Source organism: Vigna angularis, chromosome 8 (genome assembly GCF_016808095.1).
Source record: "Vigna angularis cultivar LongXiaoDou No.4 chromosome 8, ASM1680809v1, whole genome shotgun sequence".
Taxonomy (NCBI): Eukaryota; Viridiplantae; Streptophyta; class Magnoliopsida; order Fabales; family Fabaceae; genus Vigna; species Vigna angularis.
The window spans coordinates 11,278,424-11,297,830 of NC_068977.1; the positions used below are offsets into that span (position 1 = coordinate 11,278,424).

General features: G+C 32.7%; 1 protein-coding gene across 1 annotated transcript; it reads right to left on the reverse strand.

Moving 5' to 3' along the window:
- Window positions 1-10,355: 10,355 nt before the first annotated feature.
- LOC108345109 (GDSL esterase/lipase At5g33370) lies at window positions 10,356-13,038 on the reverse strand. Its single transcript, XM_017583683.2, has 5 exons — window positions 12,722-13,038; window positions 12,458-12,585; window positions 12,131-12,373; window positions 11,791-12,043; window positions 10,356-10,771 (listed from the first exon to the last, which is right to left on the reverse strand). The coding sequence occupies exons 1-5, from the start codon at window positions 12,972-12,974 to the stop codon at window positions 10,536-10,538; spliced, it is 1,113 nt and encodes a 370-aa protein (XP_017439172.1). The 5' UTR covers window positions 12,975-13,038; the 3' UTR covers window positions 10,356-10,535.
- Window positions 13,039-19,407: the final 6,369 nt, after the last annotated feature.

Sequence of the window (19,407 nt, forward strand, 5' to 3'; positions counted from 1 at the left end):
ATGATGCATGCCATGTTATTTTGCACCATTAATGACTTCCCAGCTTACGGTAATTTGTCGGGGTACAGTGTGAAGGGTCATAAAGCATGTCCTATATGTGAAGAAAACACTGCAGCTCAACAATTAAAACACGGAAGGAAGACAGTGTATATGCGTCATCGGCGATTTTTACAATCTAATCATCCATATCGAAGGTTAAAGAAAGCATTCAATGGAGAACAAGAGAAAGACAATGCACCCATTCCACTTACTGGACTTGAAGTTGCTGAGAAAGTTAATAAAGTACATCATATATTTGGGAAAACGTCGAAGAAGTCTTCTGTAACGACCCCTTGGAAGAAGAAATCAATATTCTTTGATCTTCCATATTGGTCAAAGTTAGATGTTAGACATTGCATAGATGTCATGCATGTTGAGAAAAATGTCTGTGATAGCTTGATTGGTACACTACTAAATATCCAGGGAAAAACAAAAGATGGAGTGAATGCGCGTTTGGATTTGGTTGACATGAAGATCCGAGAAGAGTTGGCACCAAGAGAGATTGGTAAACGTACTTATTTGCCCCCTGCATGTTACACAATGTCCAAACAAGAGAAGATAAGTTTTTGTCTTTGTTTAAAGAGTATCAAGGTACCACAAGGATACTCTTCAAATTTCAAGAGCTTAGTGTCAATGCAGGACTTAAAGCTTGTTGGACTGAAGTCTCACGATTGCCACGTCTTAATGCAACAGTTGTTACCAGTGGCAATTCGTGGAATTTTGCCCAAAAAAGTTAGGCTGACCATAACTCGATTGTGCTCATTTTTCTCGTCAATTTGTAGTAAAGTCATCAATCCTACAAAGTTAGATGAACTTCAAAGCGAAATTATCATCATCTTGTGTCAACTAGAAATGTTTTTCCCTCCATCCTTTTTTGACATCATGGTGCATTTACTTGTTCATTTGATCAGAGAAATAAAGTTGTGTGGACCAGTATACTTAAGATGGATGTATCCTATTGAGCGTTATATGAAGATTTTGAAAGGGTACGTCAAAAATCAATATCGTCCAGAAGGTTCGATGATTGAAAGATATATTGCTGAAGAAAGTATTGAGTTTTGCTCTGAGTATATGACTAAAGCAAATCCGATAGGAGTCCCTCGGACATCATGGTTGAGTAGATATTCTACAAGTAAAAGCATCCGAGGTGTGAATGTGGTGACGAAAAGTCGTGAAGAATTGATGCAAGCACATTTGTACATATTAAACAACACAGATGAAGTGATCCCATTTTTGGAAGCACACAAAGCCGTTGTAAGGGACAACTATCCACGACAATCAGAGAAATGGCAGTTGATGGAGCATAACAGAACATTCTTGTCCTGGTTCAAATCTGAAGTTTCGAAAGAATCACGGTCCTCTGAGACTTTGTTGTGGTTAGCAAATGGCTTGAAGTTTGATGTTGTATGTTGTACAGGCTACGAAATTAATAATTGCACATTCTATACAAAGACTTTGGATGATAAAAGCACAGTACAAAATAGTGGCGTCAGTCTAGAAGCTGAGTCACTACAGTTTTCAACATCCAAAGATCAAAATCCTATAGTTGGATCCATGAGATACTATGGTAGAATTGAAGAGATATTTGAAGTTGATTACACTAAGTTTTCCGTTGCACTCTTCAAATGTAAGTGGGTAGACAATAAGAGTGGTGTCAAAATAGATGAATCTGGTATGACACTTGTTGATTTTCGAAAGGTTGGTTATAGAGACGAACCGTTCATCATGGCATATCAAGCAAGTCAGGTTTTTTATGTCAAAGATCCTGCGTCTGACCATTGGTATGTTGCTCTCCAAGGAAAAAGGAAAATTGAAGATAAAGAAGAGAATATAAGTAATCTTCATATCGTTGACAGCCATCCATTTAAAACGACAATAAATTTGGATGACGACCCTCTAATTGATGACATACAAGCAATACGAGAAGATCACAATGAGGGAATATATATATGACCAATCCATATGATTATGTATGAATTTCATGTTTGTGTAAATATTTATGGCAATTGTTAAATAATATGTTATTTTATAAGTGCTTTATTTATATATCATCTTATTTATTGTGACAGATATATGGCTGAGTCACCTCATTCGTCAGGCGATGAAGTCCCCACCACTTCTAGACGGACGAGAGGAGCAACGAGGTTACGACAGCTTATACTTAGAAGAAATGCAGGTGAGAGGACACCTATCATTATTGACGTGGTCACTGGAGTTGCATCTGGCCCAAATGCAGATGTATTTAGGTCTTACCTTGGAGTATTGGCACGTGATCGTATCTCTATACTTACTCCATCCTTTGACCATGTTTCTGAGGCTGATCGGAATCTCATCTGGCAAGATCTATTGGTAAGTTAAGCAATATTGCTCCATCTTCTATATTCATTATATTGATAAATCTGTATTGATATAAGGTTATTACTTTCTTTGTTGCAGATAACATTTGATATGCCAAACATCGAGAGCTTAAGGAATAAGTGTTTATCTGCAATTGCAGAAAGATTTCGAGGGTTTAAGACAAAATTGACGTCTAAATTGACCAAAAAGTAATGAAAATCCATGTTCCAAATATTCAGCAATTGACGAAGCAACATGGCGTCAGTTTGTAGAGCTTCGTTCATCCGAGGCGTGGCAGGTAAGTACAGTAAAATCATTCAATTCATTATTCATAGTTCTATATTATGACAATTGTTTCATATTGTCACAGGAAAAAAGGTCAAAAGCACAGGGAATAAGCGCTCAGAATAAAAATCCACACATACTGTCTCGTGGTGGATATAGGAAGCTTGAAGAAAAAATAATGAAGCAGAAGTCAGATAGCAGACTTCCACTTTCTGAGGGTTGTGACCCTCCTCCTCCTCTTTCACCACCATCTCGGCACGAGAAGTGGAAGTTAGCCCGTATAAGACCATCGGGCTCCTACACTTTCGAGTCTGCCAGAGAAATATCTGAAAGAATTGTAAGATGTCATTCCTTATATTTTTACATTAATTTTGTTATATATATTACATAGATTTTTCTAATGATTTTGAACTTTTGTTATGTGACAGGACTCCTTGGTTGAGCAGAGCTCCCAAGGTCAATTCACACAAGAAGGTCGTCAAGATATTCTTGCCACAGCTATTGGACGACCTGAGCACCCAGGACGAGTGCGTGGTGCTGGGACTGGCATAGGCATACGACAGTTTTTTGGGTCTTCCTCGCGTCCATATTCATACGAAAAGATGAAGGAGGAAATAAGAAAAGAGATGACGCAGGAGATCACAAAGAAGGTTCGAGCAAAGTTGTATGATGAAGTTGCTGATATGGTTGCGCGCCAGTTCCAGCAGCATTATGAGGATTATGGCAATCGTCCTCCGCCATCTCCTGTAGCGGAACATGTTGTGCCCCCTACAGGTAAACTTATTTATTTATTTTTGGTAACTAATTTACTTTTTGCATAACCTAACATTTAATTTGACAGGTAGAAGCGGTAAAGGAAGTTGTTCAGCTTCCGGTGCCCCAGGTGACGACATGGATGAAACTCGTCCATGTCAGTTATTTATTCTTTCTGATACTGGGACCGTGCTAGTGGCTCGTGGTACAGTTTATGAGACAGCCACTTTAGTGCATGGTGTACAACTTTCAGAAGATGAGGTCAAGGTCACGGTGGATGAAGTTGTCATAGCGGATGTTGTTCTTCCTGTGCCTACAGATGAGTTCTTCACTGTGGAAGAAGCATTTAAGTCCTTTGTCGCCTGGCCTAGACATTTGGTTGGTGATGTATCTAATCCCCCGGTAAACACTTGTACTATATACTTCTCAATTTTAATATTTACTTCTAATTGACGTTATAACATAACCATTTTTGCATTTAACAGCAGATAGGTAAAGAGGGAAGTCCTCCACCGAAGAAGACTCATTTATCTGAGGATGACCCTCTTGGTGCGTTAGACGAGCTCGCTAAAATCATTTCAAATGTGCCGATGAATGTACACTGGGATTCTACTACATTTGGAAGAGAAACTCAGATCCCATTGTACTTGCATCATCAAGATGTTAGGGAGCTTGCGTCGGGTAGAGAAGAAATTAATATTACACTCATTCAGCTGTGGATGATGTAAGTTTATGAAAACTTTTTTATACAATTCTATTTTATCAACTTACTTATATCATATTATTTCTTCATTTTAGGTATATGTCTGATGTTAGTAACAAGAAGGGGTTCAACGATGTATATGGGTTCATTGACCCCTCTATGACTCATGAAAGAAATAAATTTGATGATATCCAGACATACATCAGCACCTGTTTTGGAATGGGGAAGGAGATATATTTTCTCCCTTATATACATGGGTAAGTGAAGTTTGTTAACTTCAACACATTCATTTATTAATTTTGGTATATGATTCATAAGTTATTACCAATTTCAGGTGTCATTGGCAGCTACTTGTGATCTCCATACCGGAGAACACTGCTGTCTGGTTTTGTTCATTGCAGAAGTCTCCTCCCAGCTCTCTTAGACATGTAGTAGATTGGTAAGAATCTCAATGTTTCTACTTTTTTTATATATAAATGTATGCTAAAGGAATTGCTTTTAATAGTTCCCTTGCAACACATATGATGTTATCTGGGAGATCTACTGCTACAGCTAAAAAGCTTGCATGGGTTGCCCTTAAGGTTTGGTATTTTAGTCCATACTCATTTACATTTGGTTCCATTCAATTGATGTTACTTAACATTTTATAATTATGATGATATATTGTAGTGTAATATACAAACGGGGTCATATGAATGTGGTTACTACGTCATGTTTTGGATGATGACCATTATTCGTGCACATTACACCAGTGGATGGGAAACGGTATTATTTAGGTTTCAATTTTATTTTCCCTATAGTTTAGATTTCAAATACACTAAGTTAAATCATTGTATTTTATGCAGAAATTCAATAGGACTGCTCCAATTCCGGAGAAGTCACTTCAACTTGTGAGGAAAACACTGGCTAAATATGTAATTCATTTATATAATAGTATATACTAGATATTAAGATATACTAAGTTCTAAGTTAATGTTTCTAAGTTGTTTGATGTTTTTCTACATTATTATTAGTTTAACATTGTACATTCAGTTTTATTTATGCTTCAAACTTGATTTAGGATTATAATTTGATTGATTTATGCTTATAAGAAGTTGATTTATGATTCAATTGAATGTATTTATGTTTTATTATAATTTTCATTCAAAATATACGTTTCTGGATTATTCTCGACTGTTCTGGCTGTAAATATATATGCAGGTCTGTTTCTGTTGTGGGGAATGTCGCAGAAACAGACCTCATTTTAAAAAAAAAACAGTGATATATGCCTCGGTTGGTGTCACAACCGAGGTAGAAAAGCGATATATGCCTCGGTTAAAACCACAACCGAGGCCGAAAGTACTGCGTAAAAAAAAAAAAGAACTCTACTGCCTCGGTTCAGAGTACAACCGAGGCAGTAGAGTGGAATGATCTCGGTTATGACCACAAGAGAGGCCGAAAGTATTGCGTAAAAAGAAAAAGACCTCTACTGCCTCGGTTCAGATTACAACCGAGGCAGTAGGGTGCAATAAAAAAAAAACCTCTACGGCCTCGGTTCAGACTACAACCGAAGCAGTAGGTGGAACATACGGCCTCGGTTGTATTTGAACCGATGCCAAATCGTCTCCCTTTATGCCTCGGTTCAAACCGAGGCCAAAAGTGGTACACTTTTTGCCTCGTCTGCATATGCCTCTGTTCGAGAACCGGTGCCTATAATGAAAAACAACCGCTGTCTTTTCTCCTGCTTGTACTAGTGAATATAAAAATGACATGTTATCACTGCATTCTGCCAGATAATCAATATCTTAACTCCGTTTGATTATATTTAACGGAAGGGACTAAATTGAGATTTGCCAACCAAACTGGGGACAAATTTGGGTATTAAACCTAAAAAAAAGGTTTTTTAACGCGCTATATACGCCTCGGTTTCACTGAAACCGAAGCGTATAAAAGCGTGGTGGCATTTTCGTAGTTTTAGAGAAGTTATATGCCTCGGTTCACAAGGAACCGAAGCGTGAGAGGTCTACTGCCTCGGTTAAATTAGCAACTGAAGCATAAAGTATTGCCAACTCACCCTGCTATCACTGATATATGCTGACATACTTTTTGAAATTCATATACTGCCTCGGTTACACTCAGAACCGAGGCGTAAATTGCAGATCAGCTCCTCTGTAAATCAGCTGCACATCAGAAACTTGTCTGATTAACAGGGATACTGCCTCGGGTATCTACAAAACCGAGGCAAAAAGAGCTTTCACATTCCAATTGGAGGGACGCTCTGGTGTACGGTCTTGCATCGATTTGTTGGGGACCGAGTCGATATGGCCTTGTTGCATCAGTTAGGCGCCAATCAAGGCATATAAGGTGAGTATATTTTCAAAAATTGTCATTATATTTTTCATTTTTAATTATTTTCTTATAGTTTAGGCATCGGGTAAGCTTATAACCGAGGCAGTATGCCTATATTACCTCGGTTAAGTTTTGAACCGAGGCAGTATAGCTTCTTATAATAAGAAGTTATCCTTCAGCACTGTTCCTCTTCTTCTCGCGCAAACTCTCCCTTCTCTCATTGTTGTTCTCCAACCGCCCTCGAAACAGCGTTGTCTCCGTCGCCACCACGCTGCCAGTGTTCTCGCGTAAGATTCAGCCTCACATTGTCTGGCGCTGCCTCGCGTGCCTTCTTTCACGCAACAACGTCGCTACCTCGCCGCCGCGCTCCCTCCGCACTATCGCCAGCGTGCTGCCTCTACACCATTGCAGTCACGCTCCCTCACTCGCAATGCCTCCGCCTCCGTCGTTGTGCCTCCTCTCTTCACGTGGAAGCCACGGTTCTCCTTTCTTCACGTGGTAAGTTCTCTTTGCTTGCTTATTTTCTTTTTGTTTTTCATTTTCAGATTGATGGAAAATAGCAATGGTAGTGTTTGTTGATGATAATCCATGCAAGGTGAATAGAATTTTGAAGATAGGGATATAGAAATTAGAGAAATAGAAATTAGGGATATTTTTGAATTAGGGATATAGAATTAGGGAATATAATTTTGGTTTATATTTTTTAATTAAAGATATTCAAATTAGAGAATAATATTTTGAATTGTTTATAATACATTGGTTGATATGGTGATAAAATAAACTTTAAGAAGGTTAGGAATCATGAGACTAATTAATGTATTTTTTGTTTTTGTCTAGATATTATATTTTTGTGGTGAGGGACATTCTTCATTGTTGACCGGCTTTCACGCTCCCAGGTTCCTATTCTTAATTTTTTCCTTTTAATATGAACATGTTATTATTTTTTGGCTTGAATATATTGTTTGGTTGAATATATTGTATGTTGTCTATGTAATTATTTGTTTGCTTGAATATATTGTTGTTGTGAATTAGCCTTAGTTTCTCGTTTGAGATTTAATACAAAAAATATTTACTATCTCCAGACTTTTTTGAACAAATGTACTTTTTACAAATGAATAAAGAGGAGATGGTAATAATAATTTATAAGTATTGAATCTTGAATTGTTCAGTTGGACAGTTTAAGAAAAGTGATAATCTTTTCATAGTTTATTAATACATATAAATTTTAATTTACATATCTTAAATTTCATGAAAATTTGCAGTTGTGTTTTGTATTGATCTTCGGGTGCATATTTGACTGTGATTTATAATCACTTTCATTTCGTGTAACTTGAAGACCAATGCGAAATGCTGGCAATTTTTTGTGAAATTTTAGATATGTTGTTTAAAATTTATATGTTTAATAAACTAAACATATAAAGGTCTATGTGCACAGTCTATGAGGCAGTCATTGTAGTGCATGATGTAGAGCTAGCAGAAGATGAGGTCAAGGTCACGGTGGATGAAGTTGTCGTACCAGATGCCCTTCTTCATGTGCCTACATCACCAACTGCTTTGCAATGGGGAAGGAGATATATTTTTCCCTTATATACTTGGGTAAGTGAAGTTTGTTAACTTTAAAGTTTCACCTATGATTTTAGTATATGACAATTAAATTATTACCAATTTCAGGCGTCAATGACAGCTACTTGTGATCTCCTTACCAGAGAACACTGATGTCTGGTTTTGTTTATTGTAGAAGTCTCCTCCCAACGCTCTTAGACAAGTAGTAGATTTGTAAGAACCTCAATGTTTCAACTTTCTTTGTTATATAAATGTATGCTAAAGCAATTTTTTTTTAATAGTTCCCTTGCAGCACATATAATGTTGTCTGGGAGATCTACTGCTACAGCTAAAAAGCTTGCATGGATGACCCTTAAGGTTTGGTATTTTAGTCCATATTTTGTTACATTTTGTACCATTCCAATGATGTTACTTAACATTTTATAATTATGATGATATATTGTAGTGTAATAGACAAAACGAGTCATATGAGTTTGGTTACTACTACGTCATGTATTGGATGATGACCACTATTCGTGCACATTACACCAGCGGATGGAAAACGGTAATATTTAGGTTTGAATTTTATTTTCTCTATAGTTTAGATTTCATATACCCTAATTGAAATCATTGTGTTTTATGTAGAGATTCAATATGACTACTCTAATTCCAGAGAAGTCACTTAAACTTGTGAGGAAAGCACTAACTAAATATCTAATTCAATTATATAATAGTATGTAGTAGATATTAGGATATAGTAAGTTCTAAGTTTATGCTTCTAAATTGTTTTATGCTTTTGTACATTATTATTAATTTAACTTTGTATATTGGATTGATTTATGCTTCAAAGTTGATTTATGATTACATTGAATTGATTTGTGCTTCTAAGAAGTTGATTTATGATTACATTGAATGCATTTATGTTTTAATATAATTTTTATTGAAAATATATGTTTCTGGATTGTTCTGGACTATTTTGACTGTAAAATTATATGCAGGTCTGTTTCTGTAGTTGGAAATGTTGCAGAAACAGACCTATTCTTAAAAGAAACAGGGGAATACGCCTCGATTGTGACCATAACCGAGGCAGAAAGCCCCCCTATACCATCGCTTAAGGTCACAACCGAGGTAGAAAGTCTGACGAAAAAGCAAAAACAAAAAATAAAAAACATTCTACTGTCTCGGTTCAGGTCCCAACCGAGGCAGTAGAGACCAACATACTGCCTCGGTTCAACAGGAACTGAGGCGTAAAGTCGTTCAAAAAAAAAAAAAAACTCTACTGCTTCGGTTACCTTTGAACCGAGACATAAAAGAGTAAACTTTTTGTCTCGCCTATATATGTCTCGATTCAGGAACCGTTGTCTATGAACGAAAATAACCGTTGTTGTTTCCCTGACTGCACTAATGATCCCAATGGTAGTAAGAGCATATCACCGCCAACTTCACCTTATACTCATCGGGTGTTGTCAACTGAAAAGAAAGTTTCATATGAACTAGCCAATTTTTTATACCTTCACCACTAAATCTTCGAAAATCAAGACGACTCAATCGCGTATTACAATAGGGATTAAATACCTCGTGATGGAGAAGATTATAAACTGTTCTGGATATATTGTTGAAACATATCTATAAGTGTTTGATGCATGAAGACGGTCGAATTTCTCATCTAGTTTTTCTTCTATTCTTGTGCTGACCACAGCTTGAAAATTGATATTATCAACTATGAAAATCTTGAATTGGAAGGTGAGATTCTAAGATATGTAAACGAAACTAGAAATAATAGGATATTCAAATAAACAAGAAGGGAAAAAAAGGAATTCAAGAAGTTTAAAAAATGAATTCCGATTTTATTTGAAAGAATAAGAATTACAGGGAAATTTGATTTTTTACAACCCAATGAATGAATATCCATGAAACTAACTAAACATTACTATTTATTTTAACTTGTACAAAACCCGAACATCACTGCTACTGCCAGGTAATGAAAGAAATGTATACTGTTAGAGTCACGTGGTTTCTTTTTCCCGCTAACCCATATCCTGTATCAGTTTGACACATACATATTTGTTTTAAACCTATATTAATCTTCGTTAAGTTTATATTTTATCTTGTATTCTTTTTTTTTTTTTTCTAACTCAATTGAAACGAACAATCGACAACGTGCGATATACCCTGCGAACTATTTCTACAATCACTTACATATTTCAACCGGTTATTCTTAATTAACTTTATATTTTGTCTTTTCTTTGCTTTTACATGAAGTCCTTTTTGGAAGTACCTGTCCCAACACAATTTAAGCATTAAGGGAAGCATATATAATTTGTGGCTGAGTGAAAGGAGAAAAGAACGAGGGTACGTAAGCTATTGCTTTTGAAATAAGTGATTGCATCATATCCTCCATTATTACTTAATAGAAGTTTTTGCTTCCTTAAATTTTGTTCCTCACTTATATAGAGGAATAACAATTACAACACTATAAATATAGAAAGAGAGATGTCACAAACTAGCATGGAAGGCCAATACAAGTGTTAGGATTTATTGTATATCTTCATGTGGCAATAGCATCCAAAGCTAGGATGGTGCTAAGGTTCATAGGGTTCATGTAAGCTTTAGAACCTGACATGATTTCCTCCACAATAAGTCTGTTGGCCTCTTGAGATGGGTGGAATGCATCCCAGAATGCATACTGCTTTCTGTTAGGGCACAGGTTGGAGAGTGGTGTGCACAATCCAAGACCATTGTAGGGTCCTTGTCCACAACAAGCTACCTTTGCAGTAATAAATCCTACATAAATTAACACCACAAATGTTAGTCATTGCTTCATAATTTCTTTATGGCAGCACCATTTAAAGAAATCATGCCAAATCTCATGATTCAATTCTCGTATAGATATACTTTTGTTTACATTTTCTTCTAATTTTATACCACTTTTAGTAAAAGGTATGTAATACCATTTATCCAAGTTATTAATATTTTCAATGAGGTGATATTTTTTACTTTTAAGACAAAGGAGACAGCCATTACAGGATGTGTTTAGTTGAAGACAGCCATGGTGGTATCAAAATGGTGAACATCGTTTTAGGGAAGAGAAAATGTATGTTTGATCAATGAAGTTTTTGTCCTATTTGGTTTTAGTCTTCGTCTTTTTAAATAGATGGGGTTAATTCTGAAAGAGTATTTCATTTTTGCATGTATGAAACACTATCAAATTAATTTGTTAAAAAATAAAAACTTTTGATTTAGTTCTTAAATATGTAAAATATTCACATTAATTATAATTCTTAAATATTGTAGCTTAGAGATACAATAATGTTCTATTTAGTATCAATTATCCTTAAAATTACATTTAAGTACGTAGAAAATGGTCTCTTTGAAACTCAACTATAAAAACTAATTGGGAAATATTTTACATTCAGTGACTAAATGAAAAATATCCTGCTCTCAATGATTATAATAATGTACTTTCACGGATAAACTACTAATTTATTTTATTCAAAATATATATTTAATTTTTTTTTTCATTTTATGAATTTAAATATAAGTTAAAAGTTTCATCTGAAAATGACAAAGTTAAATGATATATAAAAAAAATGTATATATTAATAGTAATGGAATATTAAAATTTTGTGTTGGAGGTGATGATCTATCTTCTCTATTATAGTAAAAAAGTTTATTCAGTAAAAAAATCTTTAATTTTATGATTAGAACTATAGTTGGGGCTTGATATATATTAAAGACGTGAATTGCGAGCATTATTAGAAAAATAGTTGAGGTGATTGATAATGGTGACGATGATGTATTACCAAATTGTTGGGGGTTAGAAACGAAATCGTTGTGCGCTTTTCCAGTGTTTGCAGCAATGAAAACGTCCCTTCCGATTTTTCTGTTGAGTTGCAGTAACATCTGTTCCAGCTGAGGGTTAAACAATGCAGCAGCTTGCTGTAAATCAGGAGCACATTGTCCATTTCTGCCACGTTGAGCCAATTCCGAAGGGACACAACCCAAGGGTCCCGTGCCTGTCACCAGAACTCTGCGAGCTCCCAAATCATACAGTTTCTGCAGTACGCATTTATGATTCACCATCAGACAAAAACTCATGAAAACACGTTATTAATATTTTCTCATAACCCTTTTCTTTCTTACCTGCAAAAGTTTCTGGTACTCAGATATCAGATATGTCACATACTGAGGAAGTGGGTATTGGCGAGACCTTGCTGAATTCGGCACCAAGTAGTAGTTGTTCACAAAATCATTGCCTCCTACAGTGATCAGAACCAGTGCCTGATTCACCAAGCTCTTAGCTTGTGAAGCTCCAATTATACCACTCACTCGGTTCTGGTACTCTTTAAAATACTCCAGCTGTCTGTACATTCTGATCACATTCACCTGCAAAATGTTTGTATATATATATTCTGTTAGCTTCAGGTTTTGAACAAAACATCATACGAAAATAGCAACAAGTGAACTTACAAACTGAATTCCAGTGTCGTTAAGGATTCCAATTCCGGCTGAAGCGAAATTGGCACCAACTAGCAGCCTGTTTCCTCTTAATTCTGGACTCAAGTACGGCAATGTAGACTCAGCACCAAGTTTCTGACCTGAACACAGACCACATAATTATACATACTGTCATTGTTATGTTATATTATATGCAAAACTATCACATTTTCTGCTACATTACACCAAGGAGGAATGTCTAAGATAAAAATGAAGAGAGGGATATGTAAACTGAACTGATAAGATCAGGAATGTTGTAGCCATTGGAGAAACGACCAGTTGGTCTGTGAGATGGAGCATAATCAATGCCATAAGGAGGAGCATCAGCTCGTGCAGTGGTAGCCAAGTAATTGTTGTTTCCATTATCAACAAGCGAATCTCCAAACACAAAGAATGCCCTTGGCCTTGCTTCAGCACCAGACACAATGATTCCAATTACAAGAACAAAACTAAGAATGGCTAAAGGAGAAAAATTTGACAAGACTGCCATATTGAAAATGAAGCTTTGAATGTGGGGTTGGTGAGATAACTAAATTTTAGAAGTAGCTAGGTTTTGATATGTGGATGGAGGAATTCAAAGGGTTCAAGTGTTTATATAATGAACATTTTTTCACAGGATTTGATAGCTCTTACTAGTTTAGGAGGCTACTTTAGTGCTCTTTAATTCAAGGTTCTATGTTCTTCTGAAAACCGTGGCATTCGTCAAAAACATAAATGCAAAAGGTTGGATTCATTGAAGTGCAGCTAGAGATGGTTAGATATATAATTAATATGGTTTCTTCAACATTTCTGCCAATTTGAAATATATAGCTTCTTATTTATTACTGGGATTAGAACTTGTACTTTTATTTCTTATATATTATCAACTTTTATTATAAAATTCTCACTTTATTTCTAGTATTTTTTGTTTTCAAATACTTGTACAGAGAACAATGTACTAACAAACGTGATTTTTAAATTTTTAGACCTATCTTTAATAAATTATTTCAAAAAAGTGTTTTTATTATAGAAGAAGAAAAAATAAAAACAAGAAAGTTAAGTAATGTATACGTAAAAGAATTTATAATCTTATCAAGTTAAGCTTTTAGTTGAAGATATTATTTATGCCACTTTGAATTAAATTTTTTTTTTTAATTTTTTGACTGAATCTGTTTCCAAAATCCTATCAGATCAATTGAATCTCCTTCTACATTAGATTTTTTGAGCAATAATAATAATAATAAAACACATTTTTACATTTGTTAAACACAGAGTAAAAAAAGATAAAATAGTTATAAAAAGTGTAAATTTTTATATTTTTTTGAAAAAAAAAATAAAAAGAAAGAAATGATAATGTATAAAAAAATTTAGTGTGTGAAATAATTATTTTTTTTTCGTTTTTTAAAACACAAAAAAGTACCCGAAGCATTTATGTTATCTTTATGTTTGTATAAATATTAAAACACAAATGTGTATTACTCTCTTGTTTTCCGGAAGAGATCATTTTCTAATGAATAAATCATTATATATATATATATATATATATATATATATAATAAGAAGAATGTAAAAGTTAAATTGAGTTACTTTGCGCTTAACTAGTGTATAGTATAATAACAAAAATTGAAAATCACAGATTCTAGAAAACCGTTTACATTACTTTTGGTCTCCACAAAGTTCACATTTCACTGTATTAGATATTTATGTTACTTGTAAAATGTAATATTGTAACCCCCATTAATTTAAAAAAAGATGTTCACACACAACAATAATCGAATATCATTTTTCATCATGCAATTTGGAGATAATTTAATGATAGCATTTCAAAATTTTACTTTTTTTGTATAATGTAAAAGCATTATATATAATTGATTGTGTCAATTCTTTTATAATTATATATTCCTGAAATATTGAAAGATAATTTAGTGATAGAATTTCAAAATTTAGTAATATAAAGCTTAATTTATAGACTTAAATAATAATTTATAGTTATTCTTGAAATTTTGAAAGATAACTTTATTATTTAAGAAATACTTTTTAATTATTATTTGACAACTTATCAATAGAATTTGTTGATATATACTTTATAGATTCAAAAAGTTCATAAATATTTAAATCGGGTATTTCACATTTTCTTCAATATTATATATTATTACATTGTTCACCCATTTTTACTAAGTTAAACATCAAAAAGTCTTTACGGATAAACTTTTTTTTTCTCCTATCAACACATTATTTTTTATCAAAGATATCTGATGATTAAAAATATCTCATTCTATCTCGAAACTAAGACTAATTCCAATAAAAACAATAAAAACAACTAGGAAGTGATATTAATTAAGTTTGTGTGATACTTACGTTATATGATATTATTTCATAAATGATTAAGAAATGTAACTGAATTCTCTATAATATAGAACATGGTTTGAATGGTCAAATAGTAGAGTAATGGATGCATTAAACAAGGATTTCATATTAGTTATAAAGTCCTTCTATATTTTCATATTACCTGTTTTGTAGGTGTTACCTACTTGTACTCCCTCATTATAGAAAAGGCTACAACACCCTACCTTTGTGTCGGTAATATCCAATTGCAATAACTAGGAGAAATATAACTAAATATTTAAGGCTTTTCCTTTTTGCATCCCATTATTACTAACTGCATTTCACATTAACAGAAAAAATATATATTAGAAACTGAAAGAAAATACATTGTAGAAAAAACTGTCATTATGTCTTCTAGAAAGTTTGTTTCAAAAAGTTCAACTCAGAAAATTCATTCTCTTATAAAAGAGTTATTTTAAAAAATATTTCATACATTTTTTGAAAATTTCATATCATTTCGAAAATTATATTTAAAACATCTGTTTTAGAAATTTCATTTCAGAAATCATATTTTAAAACTTCTCAAAAGCTTAGAGTAAGTAATTCAAGAATCACCTTTATAATATAAAAAGGTAAAATGTTCATTTTAAAATTTTGAAAACTGCACCAACAAATTATGGGGTGCAGGAAAAAAAGAAGTCCTCTTTTATGCTTATTTCCATATTTGTCCCCGGTAAGGAAATAGTTTTAAAATTATGAAACAAATTAAGATTAATTAAAATAATATTTATATATTTAAAGATAAGTATTTTATATATCGTCAATTCTGTATTATATTTTACTGTCATGAAAAATATTTTTTCATGAACATGTTTATATTGAAAAGGTTTAACCATAATTATAAGTTTCACAAATTATAACTTTACAGTGGATAACCCATATTATAATTTTAAAGATCAAAGTAGAGAAATAAAAATTCATGTACATATACATCGACACACACCATTGGTACTTTGTTAATTAATTAAAAGCTTAAATATGAAATTTGGTTTTTTTAATTTTTAGTAAAAAACCGATTTAGTTTTTTTTTTTAACTTTAGTTCAATTTTAGTTTGTCAACTTTAACAATACATGAATTTAGTCCTTTTAACTAAATTTTGTTAAGTTTATTTGACATTTCAAACACTTTTCTTTGTCAACTAACATTAAAGCGAAAATAACTCAAATGTTATTCTGAAACATGTTTGAAATGTCAAATAAAGTTAATAAAATTTACTTAAGATGACTAAATCCACACATTTTTAAAATTCGGAAACTAAATTGGATATAAAAATTTCAAAGAGAAACTAATTACAATTTTCACGACCAAAAACATATTTAACCCTTAATTAAATTAAACGCAATTTTAAGAGAAAAACTTAACACTCAATTCCATCATGTCACTATTGCAAAAACAGCATATAACGTCACGCGTTCAACGTCCAACCACTGAATAACCAACGTTAAAAATGATCGGTGATATTTTTGTAAATAAATGCAATTATTAGACGTTATTTAGAAATGTAATTCGACGTTAATTTGTTATATTGGGTAAATTTTGCGAAAAATATTTGGCGCGAAGGTGAAAATGTATTTACGTGTGACCTCGAATTCGCTAGAAAATTCGGCATCAAAAGGATATAAAACGTCGAATGCCTCAACGTACGTTAAAAGGTTAGTGAATTCAATAAAAATTTGAGCAGGAGATTGAAAATTCATTCACTTTATCTTAGCGCGCGATACGTTTTTCTTTGCTCAAACTTTTCTGGAACAAAGTTTGATGACCATCACATGTAATCTTTCTTTCATTTGTTACAAATGCATGTTAATTAATTACTTTAGGTATGATTTTCGTTTGTTTTGACCGATTATTTTCGTGTTTTTGTCCTTCATAGGCGCATTCTGTTTTCTCTCGCAATGGTGGCAATACTTTATTTCGACGAACCCACTTTTGAAGGTTAGTTTTCGTTTTGGTTTTGAAGAACTTATTTGTTGAACTTGTTTTTTTTTTTTGAACTTGTTTGTTGTTTTTTTTGAACTTGTTTGTTGCTTTTGTTTGGTTGAACCTATTTGTTGCTGTTGTTGTTTGATTGAACTTGTTTGTTGTTTGTTATTATTGTTTGTTGTTGATACATTCATAGTTCATGCTTTATAAAATATCAAAAACTGAAATTTGTTGTTTTTCTGTTTTTCAAGTCTCGTAGAGTTGTAAAAAAAGATCACAATTAATTAAAAAAAACAAAAAAAAATTGATTAACGTTGAATATTGATAAAATTTGACGTTGATTTTATTAACGTCGAATTGTTATATGTTCAACGTCAATTTAACGTTTTCTGATATGACGTCGATCTCGAATCCGACGTAAAAGACAAAAAACAATGAAAAAACAAATAGAAAAATAATCGTGTTAAAATAGAAGAATATTTCAAAATTCCTGCACAACGAAAAACAAAAATAAAGTTATAAAAAAGTCAAATAAAATGATACACAGATATTGATATATTTTTTCTATTATTTAAACCTACTTATCAAATTCTGAAAATTTCAAATATCTTTAAAAAACATTAGACAAACTTTCATTTTGAAATATTTTAATCAACTTAATGAACTTCTTATTATATTACAATTTTTAAGACTTTCAAAAAAATAAGGAAACTGAGGTTAAAAATGAAAATCAAACTTAAAAATACTATTTCTTAAATACTTTTTCATTTTAATTTTTTTATTTTTAATAAAATGTTGTAATTTGCAAACTTGGTTTAAAGAAGTAGCACGAATGTCTTACATAAACATCATATAAAGAACATTATGAAGATCGTCAAGCAAGAACGCATTGTTCACGTCAAGTTGCTTGAGGCCTCCAATTTTGAAATTAGAAAACAACAAAAAGAAAGTGAACTATTGTAAGTGACCTCCAATTTTAAAATTAGAAAACAATAAAAGAAAAGTGAACTTTTGTAAGTTTAGCAATTGGAGTGAATATATCTAAGAAATTGAGGTCTTCAGACTAATTATATCCCTTGACAACGATTAAGTACATGTTTTGTAATATTTTTACATTAAAAAAATTGTGATTTATCTACAAATAATTACATAAAAATCATAGATAAATTAGTTCTTAGATACGGATTTTATCAAAGGATTTGAACATTTGAGTTACATATAGATTTTTGTGTAGGTAATGCCATAAAAGTTTGCTACTAATTTTTCGTATATAAAATTTGTATGTGATTTTGGCACATTAGATCGAGACTTTTTGCAAAGGATATTATCGGTACGTAAGTGAAAAAAATTACCTATTGATTTTACATATAGATTTAGAAATAATTAATTATTAAAATTTAAAACTCAAAATATGTTTACCTTCGCTCGCACTCCCTTCCGCGAATGTTGTCTCTTGTTCACTCACAAAGAACATCTGCTCACACCCACTCACTATCGTCCTTAATTATTCTCTCTCGCCCTCACCATTGTCTTCTCGTGCTGACTCACAGAAGAAGTTGATCTTATTGGCTCACCCACTCTTTGTTCTTTTGAAGTTCGTTCGTTCTTCATTTTGCTAGTAAGGAATCTTCTTCGTTCATCCCTAAATCCCTAATTTCATAAAATCCTAAAACCCTAAATCTCTTTCCTCTTTTCTTGCAATTGGCATAGAATGTTTTTTTTGTGGTTCGCATGTTATGTGTGCAAAATGTTGTTACATTGTTATGAGATTTTTTATTGAGATGAGAATTCCAAAAGCTCCAAATTTTAATATTCTAATCTTCTCTACTAGGTAACCAATTTTGATTTTTAATATATTTTATTTTTCTCCTTTTGATATATGTTAAAGTTTTGCTTCAAAGGGACAATGGTTCTGATTTCATGTTTTTAAGTTGGTACTCCTTAAACAAGATTAGGTGACTAGGTGCTAGTTCTGGATGTGGGGCATTGGGTCCAACATTGGGTATTGTTATCAATTGGAGGAAGAGGATTGGCACTTGATATTGCTACTATAGCTAATGGAGTACCAAAGTTAGTTATTGTGTTATTGGAAAATTAGCAGGTATATATTTTCTACTACTACTTCTTATGGGTTGTTAATTACTAAGATTATGCTTGAAGGGTGGTGAGTCTTTAAATATTATAGTTTTGTAATTTGTAAGTTGGTTTAGTACTTCAGTGCCACAAAAGTTGAAGCGATTGTACTATTTTGTCATGAATGTAACATTCTTATGCTTAATATATTGAAGTTTAAAATTTTATCATACAAAAGTTAATCTCAACAAGCACCCTCTATTTTGACTAATTTACTATTTATGTCATATTACGTACTATCACTTTGTTTCATACTCCACCAAACCATATCAAACTCTTTAAGCTAATGTGAAAATGTGAAGGTCAATCAATGTTATAAAAGTTTTGAGGCGAATAAGAGAAGTTATTTCAGAAAGAGGATTGACAGTTGATATTGCTACTATTGCTACTAGAGTACCAAAGTTGGTTATTGTGTTATTGGAAAATTAGCAGGTATATATTTTCTACTACTACTCCTTATGGGTTGTTAATTACTAAGATTATGCTTGAAGGGTGGTGAGTC